Source organism: Engystomops pustulosus, chromosome 2 (genome assembly GCF_040894005.1).
Source record: "Engystomops pustulosus chromosome 2, aEngPut4.maternal, whole genome shotgun sequence".
Lineage (NCBI taxonomy): Eukaryota > Metazoa > Chordata > Amphibia > Anura > Leptodactylidae > Engystomops > Engystomops pustulosus.
The window spans coordinates 156,850,122-156,869,486 of NC_092412.1; the positions used below are offsets into that span (position 1 = coordinate 156,850,122).

The window sequence follows — 19,365 nt, forward strand, 5'->3', positions numbered from 1 at the left end:
CAAATTGGAGAACCTCACACATCACGTTGTATTCTGGAAAAGATACATCGATGATGTGGTATTCATTTGGAAAGGACCAGAAAGTATCATGAAAAACTTTATTTCACGTCTCAATGAGAATGATTGTAACATCAGACTCACCCTCATGCACAGTAAGGTCTTGATTCCCTTCCTCGACATTAAGATTGAGGTAGAGGAAGATGGTTCGGTCCAAACCAGAATATACCGAAAGGTAACCGCTACTAACAGCCTCCTGCATGCCGAGAGTGCCCATCTACCACGCACGATTAAAGGAATCCCGAAAGGAGAATTCCTCAGACTGAGAAGAAACTGCTCCACTCTTGAGAGATTCAAAGAGGGAGCAGCAGCTCTTAAAACCCGTCTACAACAGAGACAATACTCTGGTCATTCCATAAAAAAGGCCTACAATGCTGCACTCCATACTGACAGATCTTCTTTACTACAAGTAAAAACCCGCAGACTCTGAGAACAGGTTCATTACAACTCTACATGATAAATGGGGAGAAATGAATAAGATACTGCCATTGGGAGATTCTCACCTTGGATCCAGATTTGGCCCAAATTATAGGCAATAGAATCTCATGCGGATATAGGAAGGGTTCCTCCATAGGGAACATGTTAGTACAGAGTCACTTTTGCAAAGCTAAAAAAGAACAGTACCATAAATATGCAGGCTTCTATCCATGTGGACTATGCATTGCATGCCAAATCCTAGTCAAGAAAACAGGATTTGACGACAAGGCCGGCCATAAATATGTCATTAAGGAACATATTACCTGTTCTTCACCCGGAGTCATCTATGCTCTCCAATGTCCCTGCAACCTTGTGCATATAGGGAAAACCATCCGGGAAATGAGAATAAGAATCAGAGAACACCTCTATTCAAATAAAAACTATGATAAAGCACAGAGAGAGGCTCTCAGACAGAACAAGCCATTCCAGCCCACACCAATTGCGGAGCATTTCAAGAAATTCCATAATTGCAACCCAAAAGGCCTTAAGGGCTGGGCGATCACCCAAATAACATTGGGTATCAGAGGTGGAGACTTGGACACACTGCTTCTCCAGACGGAGAGCCGGTGGATATATAGGATGGGAAGCCTTAAACCCAGAGGCCTGAATGATAACTTTGGCTTTGGATGTTTTCTCTAGAACCTATTACACGACATTAAAGCGCATTTATTTTTCATGATTTTTTTTTCTCTGGGCGATCCATTTCCCGTTTTCAAAATGGGGATGGATAAGCCCCCTTCAGAGAAAATTACACAATTTTTCTTCACTCTGCCAATCATAATAGTGACTTGTTATATCTGACCACTTATTACCATAAAACTTGTTACCATCTTTTTTCATCGTTTTGTGTAAACATCGATTGTTAAAAATAATTAATTATGAAAAATTAATCATAAAAGGTCAGACTCACTAGACTTCAGACATGACAATGTCACATTTAGGTTCAACTAGCCATACCTGCTGTTTTAATATCGGTAAAGGATACAACACTTCATCATTTAATGACATTTAATTATATCGAATGTGTGGCATTTAGAGATGAGCGAGCACTAAAATGCTCGGGTGCTCGTTATTCGAGACAAACTTTTCCAGATGCTCGAGTGCTCGTCTCGAATAACGAGCCCCATTGAAGTCAATGGGAGACCCGAGCATTTTTTAAATAAAACTGAACAGTAAAAGAACAGTGCAAAAAAAAAAAATACAGATGTTTGCAGATGTTTTACTTGTAAGAACACATTGAACTAACACTATTCTTCACTTTGCAGGTGTTCGCGCGTGTCTCCCGCTAAGTTAGGAGATGTGCACGAACATCTGGAATGTGAAGAATAGTGTTCTTTCAATGTGTTCTGCACTTAAATAGTCCTGTATTCACTGTTTTTAATGGTTTAATTCTATTCTTCACATTGCAGGTGTGCGCGCGTGTCTCCCGATTCGGAGATACGCGCGCACAGCTGCAATGTGAAGAATAGAATTAAAACATTAAACATTAAAACAGTGAATACATGACCATTTAAGTGCAGAACACATTGAAAGAACAATATTCTTCACATTCCAGATGTTCCGAACATCTCCGAACCTAGCGGGAGACACGTGCGAACACCTGGAAAGTGAAGAATAGTGTTATTTCAATGTGTTCTTACAAGTAAAACATCTGCAAACATGTGTAATATTTTTTTTTTACAATAAAAATACTTTTATTCAATTTATTTTATTAATTTACTGCTCGATCTCGAGCCGGCGAGATACTCGTCCGAGTAACGAGCAGTATACTCGGACGAGTATACTCGCTCATCTCTAGTGGCATTCTTTTCACAATGAGCACACATTAATAACATTATTACAGCATACTAGACACTCTCATACCTAATAACAATGTAACGTTCCACAGAAATAACAGTGGAATCTCATTTGTCAATGAGAATCTCAGCTGTCAATCTTACCTATTCAAATACAAGGCGCCCGAACCCGGCCGCCCCCGCCCCTAGAAGAAGCCGGGGAGACCCGGCAAAACACGTGTCGGGACTTCTCTTTCCATGTCTGCAGCCACAACTCAGGGACGGAAAACTCATAAGGGACAGTGTTAATTGCGGTACACATCCGCAGATGATCGCTGAGTGGATCATATCGGCAAGAATAGTGACTGTGATCTCAGTAGCCTGCTGTACACTCCAAGAGACTTATTCACTCACATCACTGCAGTAATAGGAGATGTGGTGTACAGATTATATCACCGAGATCTCCCTGCATAACAATAGCTGACAGCAGCACAGTGCCTTGTTCTGTCAATAGACAGACACACACCTGCTCCCTGAGATCTCAACAATAGATCATCATTAACCCACACAGTCCCTGATCCCCACAAGGAATTATTGGTGGGCATCAGTTTTAATTACAGGAGGGTTTAAATAAAATATAAGGGGACTCCCACCTGAACTTATATCCCTAAGTACAAGATTCTTACTTATGTGGCAAGGACATAGTATGGCAAAGCATAATAATGCCATACTAGGTATTAGCTGTAAACACCGGGCACCAACTCAGGGTGAGCAGATGCCGGAGCTTACCTTTGCTAGTGTTTTAAACCGCTATATCACAGTTTAAACACATTTAGATGAACAGCCCTGAGGTAGCTTCGGCGCTGCGCGCGGCCGTGCGTGCGTGATGCCTCCGGCACTTCCTATGGTGGCGCACGCGTGCCAAAGCTACCTCGGGGCTGTAAATCAAAATGTGTTTAAACCGCGATATAGCGGTTTAAAACACTAGCAAAGGTAAGCTCTGGCACCAGCTCACCCTGAACTGGTGCCCGGTGTTTACATCTAATACCTACCATCAGCAGTGGTAGGTTTCCTTTAAGGCTGTTGCCTGCCATTTAAAGTTGAATATAGAACTGTAAATTAATATGGCAAAGCATAATAATGCCATACAAGTTGCTTAATTAACACTTGATTCTACAGTGTGAGAATATACTCGAGATTTTAAATAAATTCATAAAAGTGAAATTTTATCACACTCACAACTTTCATTCTCCTACATTTCCCCCCTCCCTTTTTTCTTTGCTGAAATATGGTATAATAGGTGGTGTACAACGTGAGTGTTTTTCCAAATCTGAACACGTTTCGCGTTTTCATACAGCTAATACCTAACATCAGCAGTGGTAGGTTTCCTTTAACTTCAGAATACAGCAGCACATCAGCAGGTGGCAGAACCCTCTAACCAGCTTCCAGCTTGCTTTACAAAAGGATATCATTGGTTATTAACTTTTCTCATTGTTAACTCTTGCATTACCAGGCAGTGGCTTCAAGTTGCAATGACTAAGTTTCCAATTTTACAGCTTCTGAGAGGGACACTTTCACAACACCTACCTAGCCCTTTGCATCTGCAGGGATACTGCACAACCAGGATGTCAGTTGTTTTGCAGGCAACTCTACACTGTTTTTTTTGCAAAAACTTCTAGGGACCTGTGCTGCTGGAGCAGGAAAGTGGGGGTGGGCCCCACTCCAACCGGACACTCTGGGTTTTGGGCTGTCCATAGTATCAGCCTACAGTTGTGCTAGGCTGATAAAAGCTGAGCAGTGCTGACCCACAAGGCTCACTCTGCACCTGGGGAATACAACCGTGAGTTTGCGAGGCTGTGCAGTAGGCACAGTCTCTGTTCAGTAGGAAAATTTATGTTCAGTTAGTGTACAGACGTCTAGGACTTCATTTTGTTTATGCTTTGTTTTGCTGCCTTTAAGCTTTTATTGAAAATACAACTTGTTGCGGCCAGTTGAACCAAACGAATGGTGTCATTGCTGTGTATTGCTAAAAACTTCTGAGATGGTCCATGGACGCCTTAATATTCCCCTGAAAACAAGAGTGGTACAGGCAGTCCAAGGTTTCTCTAAGGCTCATGGGTAGAGATGGGCGAATAGATTCTAACGATTCTAACTTCGGTTAGAATTTCAGGAAAACTTTGATTCGCAATGAATCAGAAGTTTACGGTGATTCGTGGGAACAAGGTTTTTTTTCTCCTTTATTACCAAAATGGGCGCGAGCACATGGGGCAGAGGACTACTCTGGGAAGGAGAAAGGAACACCCTTGATCACATGCGCAGACCTGTAAGCCTATCAGCGACCAGCTGGCTTATGTGATGTCACACAGCCCTATAAAAACAGGCAGCAATTTTAAAATCTTGGCACTTCACACTGCATGTGCTGTCTGTAGCGTACAGCTGCTTCTACTGTTCTGTGCTGTAGGGATATTTTCTCCAAGGGTGTCCATTTTGGGGGATAAGTATACCCCAAATAGTAGTTCTTTTTTTGTTTCTGAAGTAAATAGGAAGAAATATGTGTGAAATCCACATGCTTTCGCCACCTCCACACTCTACCAATGTGCCACTCTGTGGCCTACCAGGTTGCTGCCACCTATGCAGTCTATCATTGTGCCAATCTGTGGCTTTCCATGCTGCTGCTGCCTATGGGCTCCTGCTGCTGCTTCTGCTGCCCCCAACTCCACACTCTATCATTGCGCCACTCTGTGGGCTCCTGCTGACGCGACCTCCACACTATATCATTGTGCCACTCTGCGGCCTACTCATGCTGCTGCCAACTGACCACTATCTCCCTGGAACACCCTGTGATTTCCATAATGCTGTTTTCACCCTCCACCGCTCTATGACGTAGTTTTCCCCTTCATTTCATCAGTCAGAAGGAATGAAAAGCCTCAGGATTGATAGTCAAAAGCAGGAGTGGATACAGAACACAGGGGACATGCAAATATCCCATTTACTGGTCATCTCTGTTATGGATCCACTCCTGTTTGATTTTTGGCTTAATCAATACTGATGATGGATTATTGAAAACGGACACTGGTGGATGAAATAAAGAGCAAAATGATCAGTGACGTCAATGCAGAATTACTGCCGACACCCTCTGCACTCTTTTGGGGGGTTTCTACATGTATCAGCATTTAACAGAACAGGTTCTGTAGTAATCTATGGAATCATCTGATGTCAGTGTAAAAAGAGTGCACTCTTTGATGTTATAGTGGGATCTTGGCCCTCAGCTCAGTCCTTTCAAGCTGGCACAGACGTTACATTGCCAGGCTGCGTTCCCCCTTCGCTTATTTGGTGAAGTTGGCCTCTGTAAGTGCCCATGGAAGTGAAGAGTGAAGCGATTCTAAGAGTGGCGGCTGTCATGTGTGTGTCATACTAAGACCAAACTATGCTCTCTATGCATATTTAAGCATGGCACAACGTTCGACAACACCCTACAGGAAATATCTGTTTTTTTAACGTGATTCATCATGATTCGATCGAATCGAAGTTTTTCAAAAAATTCGGCGAATCGTGTCGAACCGAATTTCAACAAATTCGAGATCTATACTGCCGTAAAGAGATAGTAAGGACTAGGATCTCCAGCCCTGGAAACTTCATAAAAGTATGCTGGCTTAAGAGTTCTGAGGGGCCGCTATGTTTCATACAGCTCTTAGTTTATGATAGTCTTAATCTCCCTCTGGTAATGTATAGAGAACATAACATTGCGTCCTCAATGTCAAGAATAGCTCATGACATATAACCTTGGGGGTAAGGTAGGGCAAATGCTCACCTTCAAAGGTAGTATCCACTACATCTTTTACAGCCACATTCCTGAAATACATGACTGTTCAACATTAAAGACCAGTGTCAAGATGGATGTAAATGGCGGAATGCAAAGAGCTATATACACCTCAAGCTAGTACCTCCCTTTTAGGTATGACCTTTGCACCATTTGCCTCTTTGATGCTGTCCTATTACATCCACTCCTCATCTAGATCATCCTGTATGTTTTGTACTAACCTTCTTCCTTTAGAAATAATTCTTCTATAAAAGCAACACACCGTCTCTGCACGATAGTTTTTGGCACACCAGCACTGCATGCTGAAGAAGAGGCAAAAGCTCTTGTAGGAATGAAAGCCCTTCTCTTGCTTGCTTTTTGTGCTCTGCTGAAATATGCAGGTAACGTCTTTTACTATGCATTATAAAATAACTAATGCTTGTATTTACTTCTAGTTTTGTATTATTATATATTTTTTTTTACATTTTCACAATATTTAGTATAAAATAAGGTATTCTATGGACTTTATGGTGGGACAAGATTTTTTGGGGAAACACAAACACCAGCGCTTTCATAGTCTGCCACATGACAATTGGGTTGGTAATTTGCCAGTTCAACTGATGCCCTTTTTCAATTTTGTGTTTCTATCTTTTGCTTCCCTTCTTTAATTTTTTTATGTACAGAGCTTGTTTTCTGCGTAACAAATTGATTAATCAAATTGTTTGATTTTCCGTTCTCTATACTGGGAATAGGCAAAACAATTCCAAATGCAGTGAACTTTTACTTAATTTTCTTGTGGCCTCTAATTTTACAACTTTCTCCAAATCTGTGGTTTGGTGCAATTACGGGGGATACCAGATTTATAAAGAATTTGTTGGATTTTAAAAAATTAAAACATTTTGTATGAAAAAAAATTGCTTCATTTTGCTATATTTTGACCCTGACTTTTTCACACTTTGGCGTATGCAGCTTTTTTTGTAGGACATGATGATTTTTACATTAATACCATTTGTGGGACTGTATGACCTTTTAAATACTCTTTGATTTCAATTTTCTCAGTTGAAAATGTGAATATGAAAATATGGGGCCTTTTGGGATGCGTCAATACCAAAAATGTTTATGATTTTTAGTGTTTATTTTTAGATCAGTTCCAAGGACTCAGACCTAGGCACATTGTAACAGTTCTGCAGAAATGACAATCCTCAGGTTTTCATGGCGACAGATTGCCCTGATAACATTATTAATACCCACTTAACTATCACCACGAAGATAGGTTCGTCTATGCGCTGTGGGCCTGTTACATGTTCCTGGCAGCTTTGCTGGTGGTATGTAAAGTATTAACATCCACAATAAGTGCCAAGGTGTTAATGGTGGGTGTTTGCTGTAATATTCAGCAAAGACCCGGTCTGTATGGAGAAGGCTCAAATGTCTGTTTGTGGCAAGGGCCTAAAATTGGGTTATACAAATCCATACAGACACAGTAAAGTTCCCTAAATATTAACATTTTAAAGCTTTAGATCTATTCCATCTATTTCTCCTTCTACACTTCTACACTTTTTATGGGTTTTACTTTGCAGTCCAAATGATACATCCTCCTAAAAGCTGTGTGAGTCATATTTTTTTTCAGGATGAAGCAAGGTTTTCATTGATGCCATTTTGGAAACTGTATGATCATTCTATCCCTTTTATTTAATGGAATGAATACTTTTACATTTTAATAGATATGGCATTTAGGGATTCGGTATGCCTTATATAATTAACATAATATAATTGTATTTTTTATTTTACAAGCATTCTAGGAAAAATGGGGTTTGTAATTGCACTTAAGATATGCATAATAATCAGGTACTGACTGCTGTATACCCAATAACCCAATATTAAGGACTCCACTAAAAGTTGTGCTGCTGTATCTTATACTATAGTAAAAAATATTAAAGCTGTTTATTTTTATACATTTATAAGAATATATACACTACAGACTTAAGGTACATTGCTATAAATTGCATCAGGTATATAAAGTGTGAATGGTTGTATGGAGCTGACACATGCCTCTAACTGCCATTATTAGAGCTGGCACCACTTGTGGCTGTGCCACAATCAAACGTGACTGGAACTTAATTAGCACTGTATATGGACACAGCCATCTTGGACGATGATCGGCACCCCTGTGACATCATCAGAGGTTGAGGATTGGTTGTCATGATAGTTGGGAACCTGTAAGGCCCCTTTCACACTTGCGTTGCAGATCACGTCAGAGTCTTATCAGGGTGCGATCAGGGTTTGGTCAGTGAAAAACTGACATTTTTCATCAGAGCTCAATCAGTTTTCAGTCAGAGTTTGTTCACTGTCTGTTTTTAAAGAAATTTCAATGCAATTTTAATGCGTTTTTCACGAACACATAATACGGGAAATGGCAATTGATCAGTGAAAAACGCATCGCACTTGCATGTGTCTCAGTCCAATGCATTTTGATGCATCTCCATAGACGTGCATGCTGCATTTTTCATGCATGTGACTTGCAAAAGTAGAGAATACTGAGATTTAAAGATTTGTGTTTGTGAATAAAATGCAAAAAAAACATTGATTACAATGGGTCAGAGAGCAATGCAAGTTCTGCACATGAAAAGCATGCGTAGAACACGCAAGTGTGAACGGGTGCTAAGAGGTTCTTATAGCTGTCATTCGGCATTCTCTGCTAAAGGCTGCCAAAAGCTGACTGTAATAGACAAGCAGTATAGCAGCAAGGATTAAAAGGTGGAACCAAGGAGTTGACATACATACAGAATTTTAGCACTTGCGCAAAGAACACATATGCAGAAAATAATTTTTAGTACTGTTCGTTGCCCATATATACAGGAGGACTATGTGTATAGCACCAAATAATGATTTATATTTTGTGGAAAAGTTTTTTGGTCCTTGATATTAATGTATTTTTTTTTCATTTCCCTCTACAGGGGCGGATTGCTACAGTAAGTCGTTTTTACATTTACCTGTTTGCTATTTTTGCATGTGCAAACTTCCATAGCCTTATGACATTTATGTTTATAAATATTTTGAAAACCTCACATCCTAAGGTTTAATGTTGTATAAAGTTTAATTGTACTATTAGATACGTGTGAATAATTCGAAATGAGATGAACTGAAACCAGGGGCATTTATCCAGATCCAGATACCACATTGTGGTAATATTCTTATATATGTTATCAATGGCCTCCTTTCATCTGAAATCAACTATTAAAATTATGCTAATGAGTCAGAAGCCCTCTCAGTAAAATTACCAGAGCCCCTAAATGCTGTGGTTTCACAGGCCATAACAGTGCAAAAGAAGCACTTCCCCTCTCCGACTGCGTGCTGAAACTTCTTCAGCTGCAGTGAGACTACATCAGGAAGAGGGAGGGGGAAGTGCTGAGGGAGCAGAGGGGGAGGAGGAGAGTGTAACCAGTTCTAGGGTACTTTTTCTACATGGTTGGGAGTACCCCAATAAACACCTGTCTGGGAAGAAACAAGGCTGTGTAATAAAGGCATTTTACCAATGAAAGATTTTGCCACATGAAGTGGTCCTCTCTACTGGTGAACTGAGTCATTTAGAGCCTGTTTGCATTGTATTCTCATTTACAGTAGAGCTTCTAACACCTCCTTGCAGCTTGATTAAATGACCAAAATGTAGGGTTTATCCACAAAACGACCATCCTGCTTCTTTCACTCCAACAATGTAGCCCCTCTGATAGCCTTCTCTCCACCTCTCCTTGCCCTCTCATTACCCTACATAACTTGATAAGTTCCATACTTTTCAGTTTCCTACTATTTAAACTTATATTTCCTCTGTGTTGCTAAATTTTCTTTATGCCACCCAGCCAATCTACCAACTTTCATCCCCTTAGCAACCACAGCCTTGTCCATACTGAGAAAGGATGTGATCGGCTAGGCAGGGCATGTGGCCCTTCTGATAACAGCAGGGTCACATGCCGCAGTGCAATTACAGAAAGAACACAGATTGGGAAGGACTGGAGCTGCACAAACAGTCAGGGAAAGAACTGAGCTGTAATAGTTTCTCAATTGCCCTTTTGAGAGAAGCTAGGGAGAGAAGGCTGTGAGGTCTGGTGTAAAGCTAAAACACCCAAGACAACTAACCGTCCCTTGGCCCATAAAAACCACAAAGACACAGTCATTTTGCTTGGTGGAGATAGGCCACAGCCAGGGCCAAATCTAGCCTTTTTGACGCCTGAGGCGAAAATTAAAATGCTGCCCCCCTTCCCCCCGCATAAGAGGTAAAAAAAAGTCCTTGTAGCCTAGTACTGAATCATCCACAGTTAAATTAAACATTTAAATATAATGATGCATGATAGTGTTAAATGTGAATATTGACACAGCTATAAGTAGAGAAATTATAACTTTACCAGAAAAATGTATATCCAGCTTCTTTCAGCAAATTTCACATCAGAAAATATTTCACTTATGTGCAGACATATAACTATAATAAAGGCATAGAAAATATTTGATATTACCATTTCCTGTATACTAGGCAAAACTTGAAACTGCAAATAAATAGAGAATTTAAATAGTAAAACAGTAACTTACCATTATATCTTGATGAAGGCTCAAGTTTTTTAAACTTCTTCTTGAAACTTTTAAGTAATCAAACACTTGAAACTATAATAAAGACAAAAAACGTAGACAAATAATTAGGATTTTGATCTTGTAAAGAAAAATGCATTGCATATTCAATACACTAAAAAGTAACAGGTATTTCTGTGAATTTCAGTAAGCAAGTTTAGAAAAAAATATAAACTTTCTGTCTTTATTTTGCTAACATTTTTTTTTACCAGGAAGACTGGTTACTCTCTCTCTGGATCAGAAAAACTCAACAGCAAAAACCCGATAACTTGACAACTTGCTTAACTTGAAACACAAACCAGAACTTGAAACTTCAACACTATGTTAAAATAAAGTTGCTTTTCTTGCCTTCTGAGAAGCAAATATTCGTATTGCTTCATTCAGGTCCAATTCTTGGGCAAGTTCATGCTCAATGGATATTGTGGCCAGGCCAATGAGTCTTTCTTGTGTCATAGTTGACCACAAATATGATTTGACAAGCTTTAATTTGGAAAAGCTGGCACTTGCAAAGGACAACCTTTACCACCCTTGCAATGCCATATAAACCCTTTCCAATGCAGAAAGCCACTTAAAAGGAAAATTCTCCTCATTCCTGCAATGCAAGTTGACAGGGTTAATACAGGAATCCAACTCTATCCACTGGCCTGCCGCCTGGTGTGTCTGAGACTGGGTATCGGTATGCCAGTCAAAGACACACCAGGCTGGCACAGACCTTAGTTTCCTACCTCAGAGGGAGCTGGAGGCAAGTCAGACGAGTTGATGCAGGTGCGGGGCGGTCCTCTCTCCTATGGCATGCGCAAAGTTCTGGCACCAGAGGAAGTGAGGGAGGTCCGCGGGACCGTGGAGATGGGGGGGCAGAGAATGAGTGCAGCAGGTTATTGCCGGAGCTGAAATCTGCCGCCTGAGGCAGATGCGGCCCTGCCCACAGTGGATTTATTTAGAATTATATAAAAACATAGCTTTAAACCACATGAACTCTGGTGTCCCTATGCATAATAACTTGTTTGAACTCTGGTGCCTCAATGGCTCAATAACTTGTGTAGGCTGCAAGAGGTTTGTGACTTTGAAGCCGAATGCAAGATATGTGCCAACTCTAAGATGCCTCCCCTCAAAATGAACCATTGCTCTCCTTCCAAGCCCAGTGGGAATGGTGAGGGTCCAGTGGCACCTCAGAAAAGGGGGGCTACTGTAATGTCTGTGCCAAAACATTCCCCACCCCCGCCCCTCTCCATAGCGATGTATGGCGCACAACGCTGTATTCCGGAGAAAGAGAGGACATATCCTATCTTTCTCCCGGCTACGGGACAGTATGGTGTGCCCATTGCCGTTTATGGGGGATGTATATACAGTGTATAGATGTCAGCCGTATATACATCCCCCATACGGTTGTGTGAATATATATAGAATATATATAGAAATATTCCGTGTGAATGCAGCAGGCATTCATGACGATTTTCATCCGTATGTGCACTTATGTCTCAATATCTGTATAAAATACGGTGGCCTTGCAAATGATGGCTGACAGAATGAACCTTCCACTGGTTCTGGATACTGCACGTATATATGGCAGCATACGGCGCACATACAGCCCGTATGCAACCTGTATTTTGTATGTTAACATAGACTTCTGTGGGGCATACAGAACAGAAATACTAAGAATAGGACATGCTCTATATGGTGGGTAATACGGCCATGTAAATAGATGGCCATATTGCCCATTGAAATGAATGGGGCCGTATGCTACCCCTATATACGGCTGTTTTCATACGTCAGAGGCTGCATTCACATGAACGTCTGAAAACGGACGTATATACGACCATATATATGGGTAGCATATGGCACCATTCAATTCAATGGGCAATATGGCCATCTATTTACATGGATGTTACGGGAAGAAATCACATGTTTGTGTGTATTCAGCCTTATACTATCAACTATCCCTTTTGGACTCAATTCTGTACTATACTTGCTATTTTGTTGTGACCGGAATCTGTGACCTTGCTTTCTGTGTTATTTGTTTATCATTCTTTTTTTGTGTCTGCACTGTGGCTTAGGGAGGAACCAATGCTCAGTTACTGCCCACCACTTTGGGTGGCGACCAGTAAGTAGGCAGGTGACAATTTGGAGGGCTCAGTTTAGGGCTCACCATCCTGCCTGTATTTCCCTGTGCTCCAAGCCATCCTCCACCCCCTTATATTGGCTTTGTATAGGCTAATCCTCCAGCTCCAGATTCCAGCACTTTCAAGGCACAAAGAGCAAGCCCTGGCCACATACCCAGTTTACCAACCCAGAAATTGAACAGGGAGGACCCCTCGTTTATTACTAGGAGACGTGTCATCAGATTTCACGTGTCATTCATTCACCATAGAATGTAACCATAGTTACATTCACCTTAGAATGGCTGTTAACAGGTGACTCACAGTCTGCCTTCTGGTACTACAGGCCATATCCCTTTGTGGCACTGGTGGATGTTGCGGAGAAGTGAACATGTGGCCATGCTAGTCCTCCCTTCTGAGGCGATGCTGTTGCTCCTGCTGTTTTAGCATCTTCTATCTCCTTTTTCTTGGCCCTTAGCTGCCACTGAGCCCTCAGTGTCAGATGAGACTTCTGCCATTAGTGCCTCCACCAGGGTGAGCTTTCATTCTCTATTTTCTATTATGTGTAGAGGTGGATTCAAGGATGCTATGTTATGCTTAGTGCTGGCATCCAGCAGGATAGACAGATGGTAATCTGTACTGTTGAATATGCATGAAGTGGCTCATGTGCACTGCACTGCCAGAGGCAAGAACAACCTGACCTAGCCTGGGAGTGTCTGCTCCTCCTTTGTGTCCCCCTTTGACAGGCTCAAGTGCTGGATCACCTTGCTGTGAGGTAAACTCCTCCTACTTCTCCTCTGAAACTGTCTTGCTGCTAAGCAATCCCTCCTGTGAGCCATGTGTAGCTTAGTCTGACACCTCTTCATTGTCTTCATGGGAAAAACATTTTTTGTTAAAAGTTTCTCTTTTTTTTAAAAAAATGTCTCTTTTTCTAAACAGTTGTTTGTCTTTTTATAAAATGGTTTCAGATGATTCAAAGGTGGGAATTTTTCTGCAATTGCCCCTTAACTATGTTGTGCTGGCATGGCGCTGACTGAATGAGGAAGTAGAAAAGGAGGAAGCAACAGGAGGAAAAGAATGATGTCCAGCAATCCTTAGTGATGGAAGTATATGCACCACAGCGATTCTTGCCTTTGACCCATTCAAAACTACATTAACCACAAAACTACATGTAATGTTTCTGCCTATGCTTACTTGTCCAGGTATTGGTTGTTATGTACACCTTGCAACTAATGGCACTGCACAGCGCACTGATTTTCTCCACAAACTGTTGGGGATGGCCTAGCCAGCAAATTAGTGGCAGCTGGAAATGAGGTATTGTGGGACATTGACCACCTTAAGATTTTTAAAGCTGTCCAGAATAGTATCTTTTCCAAGGTCACCAAACTTGAAATCCTCCCAGCCAGGACCAGGGTTTGTAGGTGGGTTGGGCCAAACTTTAACTTTTTCTACATTGTTTTGGGGATATAAAGCTAAATGCTTCCCTAAGATGGTCTGGACAGGCTTAGTGATGTTTGTGGTGGAGGTGGAGTCACATCTTTCCTTTGCAGGAAGACTGGTGGCTTTGTCACTCAGGAGGCGGTGGTAAAGGTTTAGACACATGAAGCCAAAGAGGGAGCCTCAGGTGTTTCCATGGTTTTTTTTTTTGTGCAGCTCATGTTTTGTTTGCCAGGGAGCAGATCTCACACATGGTGCTCAGATTGTTACTTGCTTCAGGGACTGATAGAACAGAGTGCCTCACCATTGCCCTTCTTGTCACATTGCAGAAAGCCACAGCAGTTGACAGTTGGCTTGCATCCTCATCATGGTAGATGTCCTGTGACAATCTACTGTCCACATCCTCATTCTCCAACACAGGTTGTTGGGCATATGGGCAGCCTATGTCTGCAGTCAATACAAGCAATTAGTGCCACTGACTCAATACTTCACATTTTCTCTGCTTTCCACAGGTAAATACTTTAATTTTGTGCAAACATTTTTTTCCATAAAACATTTTTATCTTGCGTTCAGCAAATACATGGTGAAAAACTTTAGGGTACTCATCTTAGTCCATACGTCCATAAATGTTAAAGTGCCACACCAGACACAATAGCAGGCTATTTCACCGAGGGCTCTGCGTACTGTGTGACGTTTCACCATGTATTTGCTGATCGCAAGATGAAAATGTTTTATGGAAAACATTTGTTGCACAAAATTAAAGTATTTACCTGTGGAAAGTAGACAAAATGTGAAGTATTGAGTCAGTTGTACTTGTAATGACTGTGGATTGCGAGATCGGGAGGTGACTCGCTGTTGTGCCCTGACATAAAGTTGGCCATACATGTGAAACACACACTGATATAGCTAACCCTATGTCTGCAACTCAGACAGGGGCAGGTGGATGACCCATGGAATCCCAGTCATCACAGAGCATTAGTGACTGTTCTGTGACTTGTTGCTGAGAAGGCGTTGGTGTTGTGAATGGGATGAGGTGAAGATTTGCGCACTCCCAAGGTGGGACAGGTTAAAGATAGAGATGAACGAGCACTAAAATGCTCGGGTACTCGTTATTCGAGACGAACTTTTCCCGATGCTCGAGTGCTCGTCTCAAATAACGAGCCCCATTGCAGTCAATGGGAGACTCGAGCATTTTTCAAGGGGACCAAGGCTCTGCACAGGGAAGCTTGGCCAAACACCTGGGAACCTCAGAAAAGGATGGAAACACCACGGAAATGGACAGGAAACAGCAGGGGCAGCATGCATGGATGCCTCTGAGGCTGCTTAATCGCACCATTATGCCAAAATTATGGGCAACAGCATGGCCATGACAGAGTGACCGAATGAGGCTAGATAGCATCTAAAACAAGCAATAATTGACCCTGACACTATAGGGGACGGCATGCAGAGGCAGCGGCAGCAGCGGCAGGCTAGAGAGTGTCATGGCGACATACCTAAATGGACTCAGGCTTCACCAAAGGAGGTGAGCAAGAAGCGCTGAAATGATTTCCTATGTGAACAAAAGGTTGACGGTATATTTAGTCGATAACACAGCATGGTGGCGACATAGTGACCAAGTTCCATAACGTATCTGGTGAAACACCCGAAAAATGAGCCTGACACAGCTCTTTTGATAAGGGGACGACATGTGGAGGCAGCCATGGAGACGACTTCCATGATTAAGAGCGACAGTATAGGGCATTCATATTGCGCTGCTATGATTGCAACTTCAGGTCTCCAGCATGGCGGCGACAGATAGTGGAACTCGGTCTATGTATCTGGTGAAACACCTGAAAATTCTGCCTGATACAGCTCGTTTGATAAGGGGATGATGTGCTGCATATCCTCTCGAGCTCCAGCGTCTGGGGTATAGAGAGTTGAAATGAGACATTGGTGGACGCTGTGGAGGATCGTGGAGGCAAAATGGACAGGAAACAGCAGGGGCAGCATGCATGGATGCCTCTGAGGCTGCCTAATCTTGGGATGGAGCTGGCGGTCCAGTGCCTGGCGAGCTTTCGCCTGTCCAAGCCCCTGTCTCTCGGCTCCTCCCCACCCAAAATGGGCCTGGGGGCCAGAAGCGTTTACTTTGAAAAAATTATCATTTTCAAAGCAGGCGGGGTCGTTTGAATATTTCACCTAGGAATAATGGAATAGCATAGTGGTTCTATTTTTAATTGTTTTTATGGAAATGGTTCCATGATTAAGAGCAACAGTATGGGGCATCCATAAAGCGCTGCTATGATTGCAACTTCAGGTCTCCAGCATGGCGGCGACAGATGGGCCGAGTTCCACTATGTATCTGGTGAAACACTTGAAAATTCTGCCTGACACAGCTCGTTTGATAAGGGGACGATGTATGGAGGCAGTGAACTAGTAGTAGATTAAAGGTGCTGCAGTTAAATTTATGTTAGTTGGATCTTGAGATGGAGCTGCCAGGCGAGCTTTCGCCAATCCAAGCCCCTGTCTCTAGGCTACTCCCCAAACAGCACTTCTAAGAACCTTTTGTATAAGATCAAGTGTAGTAGCGTTCTTATAAGTTTGGGTTATGGCGGGTGAGGGGAATGTAAACAGATGCGCAAGAAGCGCTGAAATAATATCGGTAAATGATAAAAGTTTGCCAGTATATTTTGTGGATTATACAGCAGGGTGGCGACAAAGTTAACAAGTTTGATGTGGAATCCATGAAAACAACCCAAAATTCTGCCTGACACAGTTCGTTTGATAAGGAGACCATGTATGGAGGCTTTTGGAGGCAGCTATGGTGATGACGTGTGGAGGTAGCAATGGAGACAACGTGTGGAGCCAGCTAAAAAGACGACATGTGGAGGCTGCTATGGAGACAATTTAATTTGGATAGTGCCTGTATGTGGCAGTCCAAAAAAGTTTTCAAACCAGAGGAGCAGGTAGGTGGTCCTCCAGAAAAATTAAATACATAGCTAGTACTATAGCTAGAGCCAGTTGGCCCTGGCAAAAAATAGCCAGTTTCCTCTGCTTTAGTGTACAAAGAGGAGGAGAAGGAGGACAATGAGGAGGAGGAGTGCATACATTATTCAGGTTGAGCTTCTTTCACCTGGTGGAGAATGAAAATCCGTAGAAATCCAGGCTTTATTCATCTTGATAAGCGTCAGCCTGTCAGCGCTGTCAGTCGACAGGCGTGTACGCTTATCGGTGATGATGCCACCAGCTGCACTGAAAACCCGCTCGGACAACACGCTAGCGGCAGGGCAGGCAAGAACCTCCAAGGCGTACAGCGCCAGTTCGTGCCACATGTCCAGCTTTGAAACCCAGTAGTTGTAGGGAGCTGTGTGATCATTTAGGACGATGGTATGGTCAGCTACGTACTCCCTCACCATCTTTCTGTAAAGATCAGCCCTACTCTGCCGAGACTGGGGACAGGTGACAGTGTCTTGCTGGGGTGACATAAAACTGGCAAAGGCCTTGTAAAGCGTACCCCTGCCAGTGCTGGACAAGCTGCCTGCTCGCCTACTCTCCCTCGCTACTTGTCCCGCAGAAGTACGCCCTCTGCCGCTAGCGCTGTCAGAAGGGAAATACTGTTTCAGCTTGTGCACCAGGGCCTGCTGGTATTCATGCATTCTCACACTCCTTTCCTCTCCAGGGATGAGAGTGGAAAGATTTTGCTTGTACCATGGGTCCAGGAGAGTGAATACCCAGTAATCGGTGCTGGAATAAATTCTTTGAACGCGAGGGTCACGGGATAGGCAGCCTAGCATGAAATCTGCCATATGCGCCAGAGTCCCAACGCGCAAGAATTCACTCCCCTCACTGGCCTGACTGTCCATTTCCTCCTCCTCCAACTCCTCCAACTCCTCTTCTTCTGCCCATACACGCTGAACAGTGAAGGACTGAAAAATGGTCCCCTCTTCTGTCTCGCCAACATTCTCCTCCTCTTCCTCCTCATCCTCCTCCACCTCCTCCGATATGCGCTGAGAAACAGACCTGAGGGTGCTTTGGCTATCAACAAGGGAATCTTCTTCCCCCATCTCTTGTGACAAGCGCAAAGCTTCCAACTTCATGCTGACCAGAGAGTTTTTCAACAGACCAAGCAGCGGGATGGTGAGGCTGAAAATGGAGGCATTGCCACTGACCATCTGTGTTGACTCCTCAAAGTTACTCAGCACCAGACAGATATCAGACATCCACGTCCACTCCTCATTGTAGACTTGAGGAAGCTGACTGACCTCACTACCAGTTCTGGTGGAAGTTGACATCTGGCAGTCTACAATCGCTCTGCGCTGCTGGTAAACTCTGGATAACATGGTTAATGTTGAATTCCACCTCGTGGGCACGTCGCACAACATTCGGTGAGCGGGCAGTTGGAGGCGGCGCTGCGCTGCCCTGAGAGTGACAGCATCTGTGCTGGACTTCCTGAAATGCGCACAGATGCGGTGCACCTTCGTGAGCAAATCAGACAGATTGGGGTATGTCTTGAGGAAACGCTGAACTATGAGATTTAACACATGGGCCAGGCATGGCACATGTGTCAGTCTGCCGAGTTGCAGAGCCGCCACCAGGTTACGGCCGTTGTCACACACAACCATGCCTGGCTTCAGGTTCAGCGGTGCCAGCCACAGATCAGTCTGCGCCGTGATGCCCTGTAATAGCTCTTGGGCGGTGTGCCTTTTATCGCCTAGGCTCAGCAGTTTGAGCACCGCCTGCTGTCGCTTAGCGACGGCACTGCTGCTGTGCTACCGACTGATGGCGCCATGCCCACGGATGGTAATTCGGAGGAGGAGGTGGAGGAGGGGTGGGAGAAGGAGGAGGCATAGTAGGCCTTTGAGACCTGGACCGAGGTAGGCCCCGCAATCCTCGGCGTCGGCAGTATATGACCAGCCCCAGGGTCAGACTCGGTCCCAGCCTCCACCAAGTTAACCCAATGTGCCGTCAGCAATATATAGTGGCCCTGCCCGGCAGCACTCGTCCACGTGTCCGTGGTCAGGTGGACCTTGTCAGAAACGGCATTGGTCAGGGAACGGATGATGTTCTCTGACACGTGCTTGTGCAGGGCTGGGACGGCACAACTGGAAAAGTAGTGGCGGTTGGGGACCGAATA

General features: G+C 43.4%; 1 protein-coding gene and 1 long non-coding RNA gene across 2 annotated transcripts in view; both read left to right on the plus strand.

Moving 5' to 3' along the window:
- The first annotated feature begins 636 nt into the window (after positions 1 to 636).
- Positions 637 to 19,365, plus strand: part of LOC140117065 (uncharacterized) — a 71,616-nt gene continuing 52,887 nt past the window's right edge. Inside the window, exons 1-3 of the mRNA XM_072133494.1 lie at positions 637 to 1,100; positions 6,364 to 6,509; positions 9,063 to 9,077. Coding sequence (XP_071989595.1) covers positions 637 to 1,100; positions 6,364 to 6,509; positions 9,063 to 9,077 — 625 coding nt within the window. The remainder of the gene's footprint in view (positions 1,101 to 6,363; positions 6,510 to 9,062; positions 9,078 to 19,365) is intronic.
- LOC140116634 (uncharacterized) lies at positions 13,144 to 14,003 on the plus strand. The gene is made up of 2 exons (XR_011852871.1): positions 13,144 to 13,352; positions 13,787 to 14,003. It is a non-coding gene; the product is annotated as an uncharacterized lncRNA (long non-coding RNA).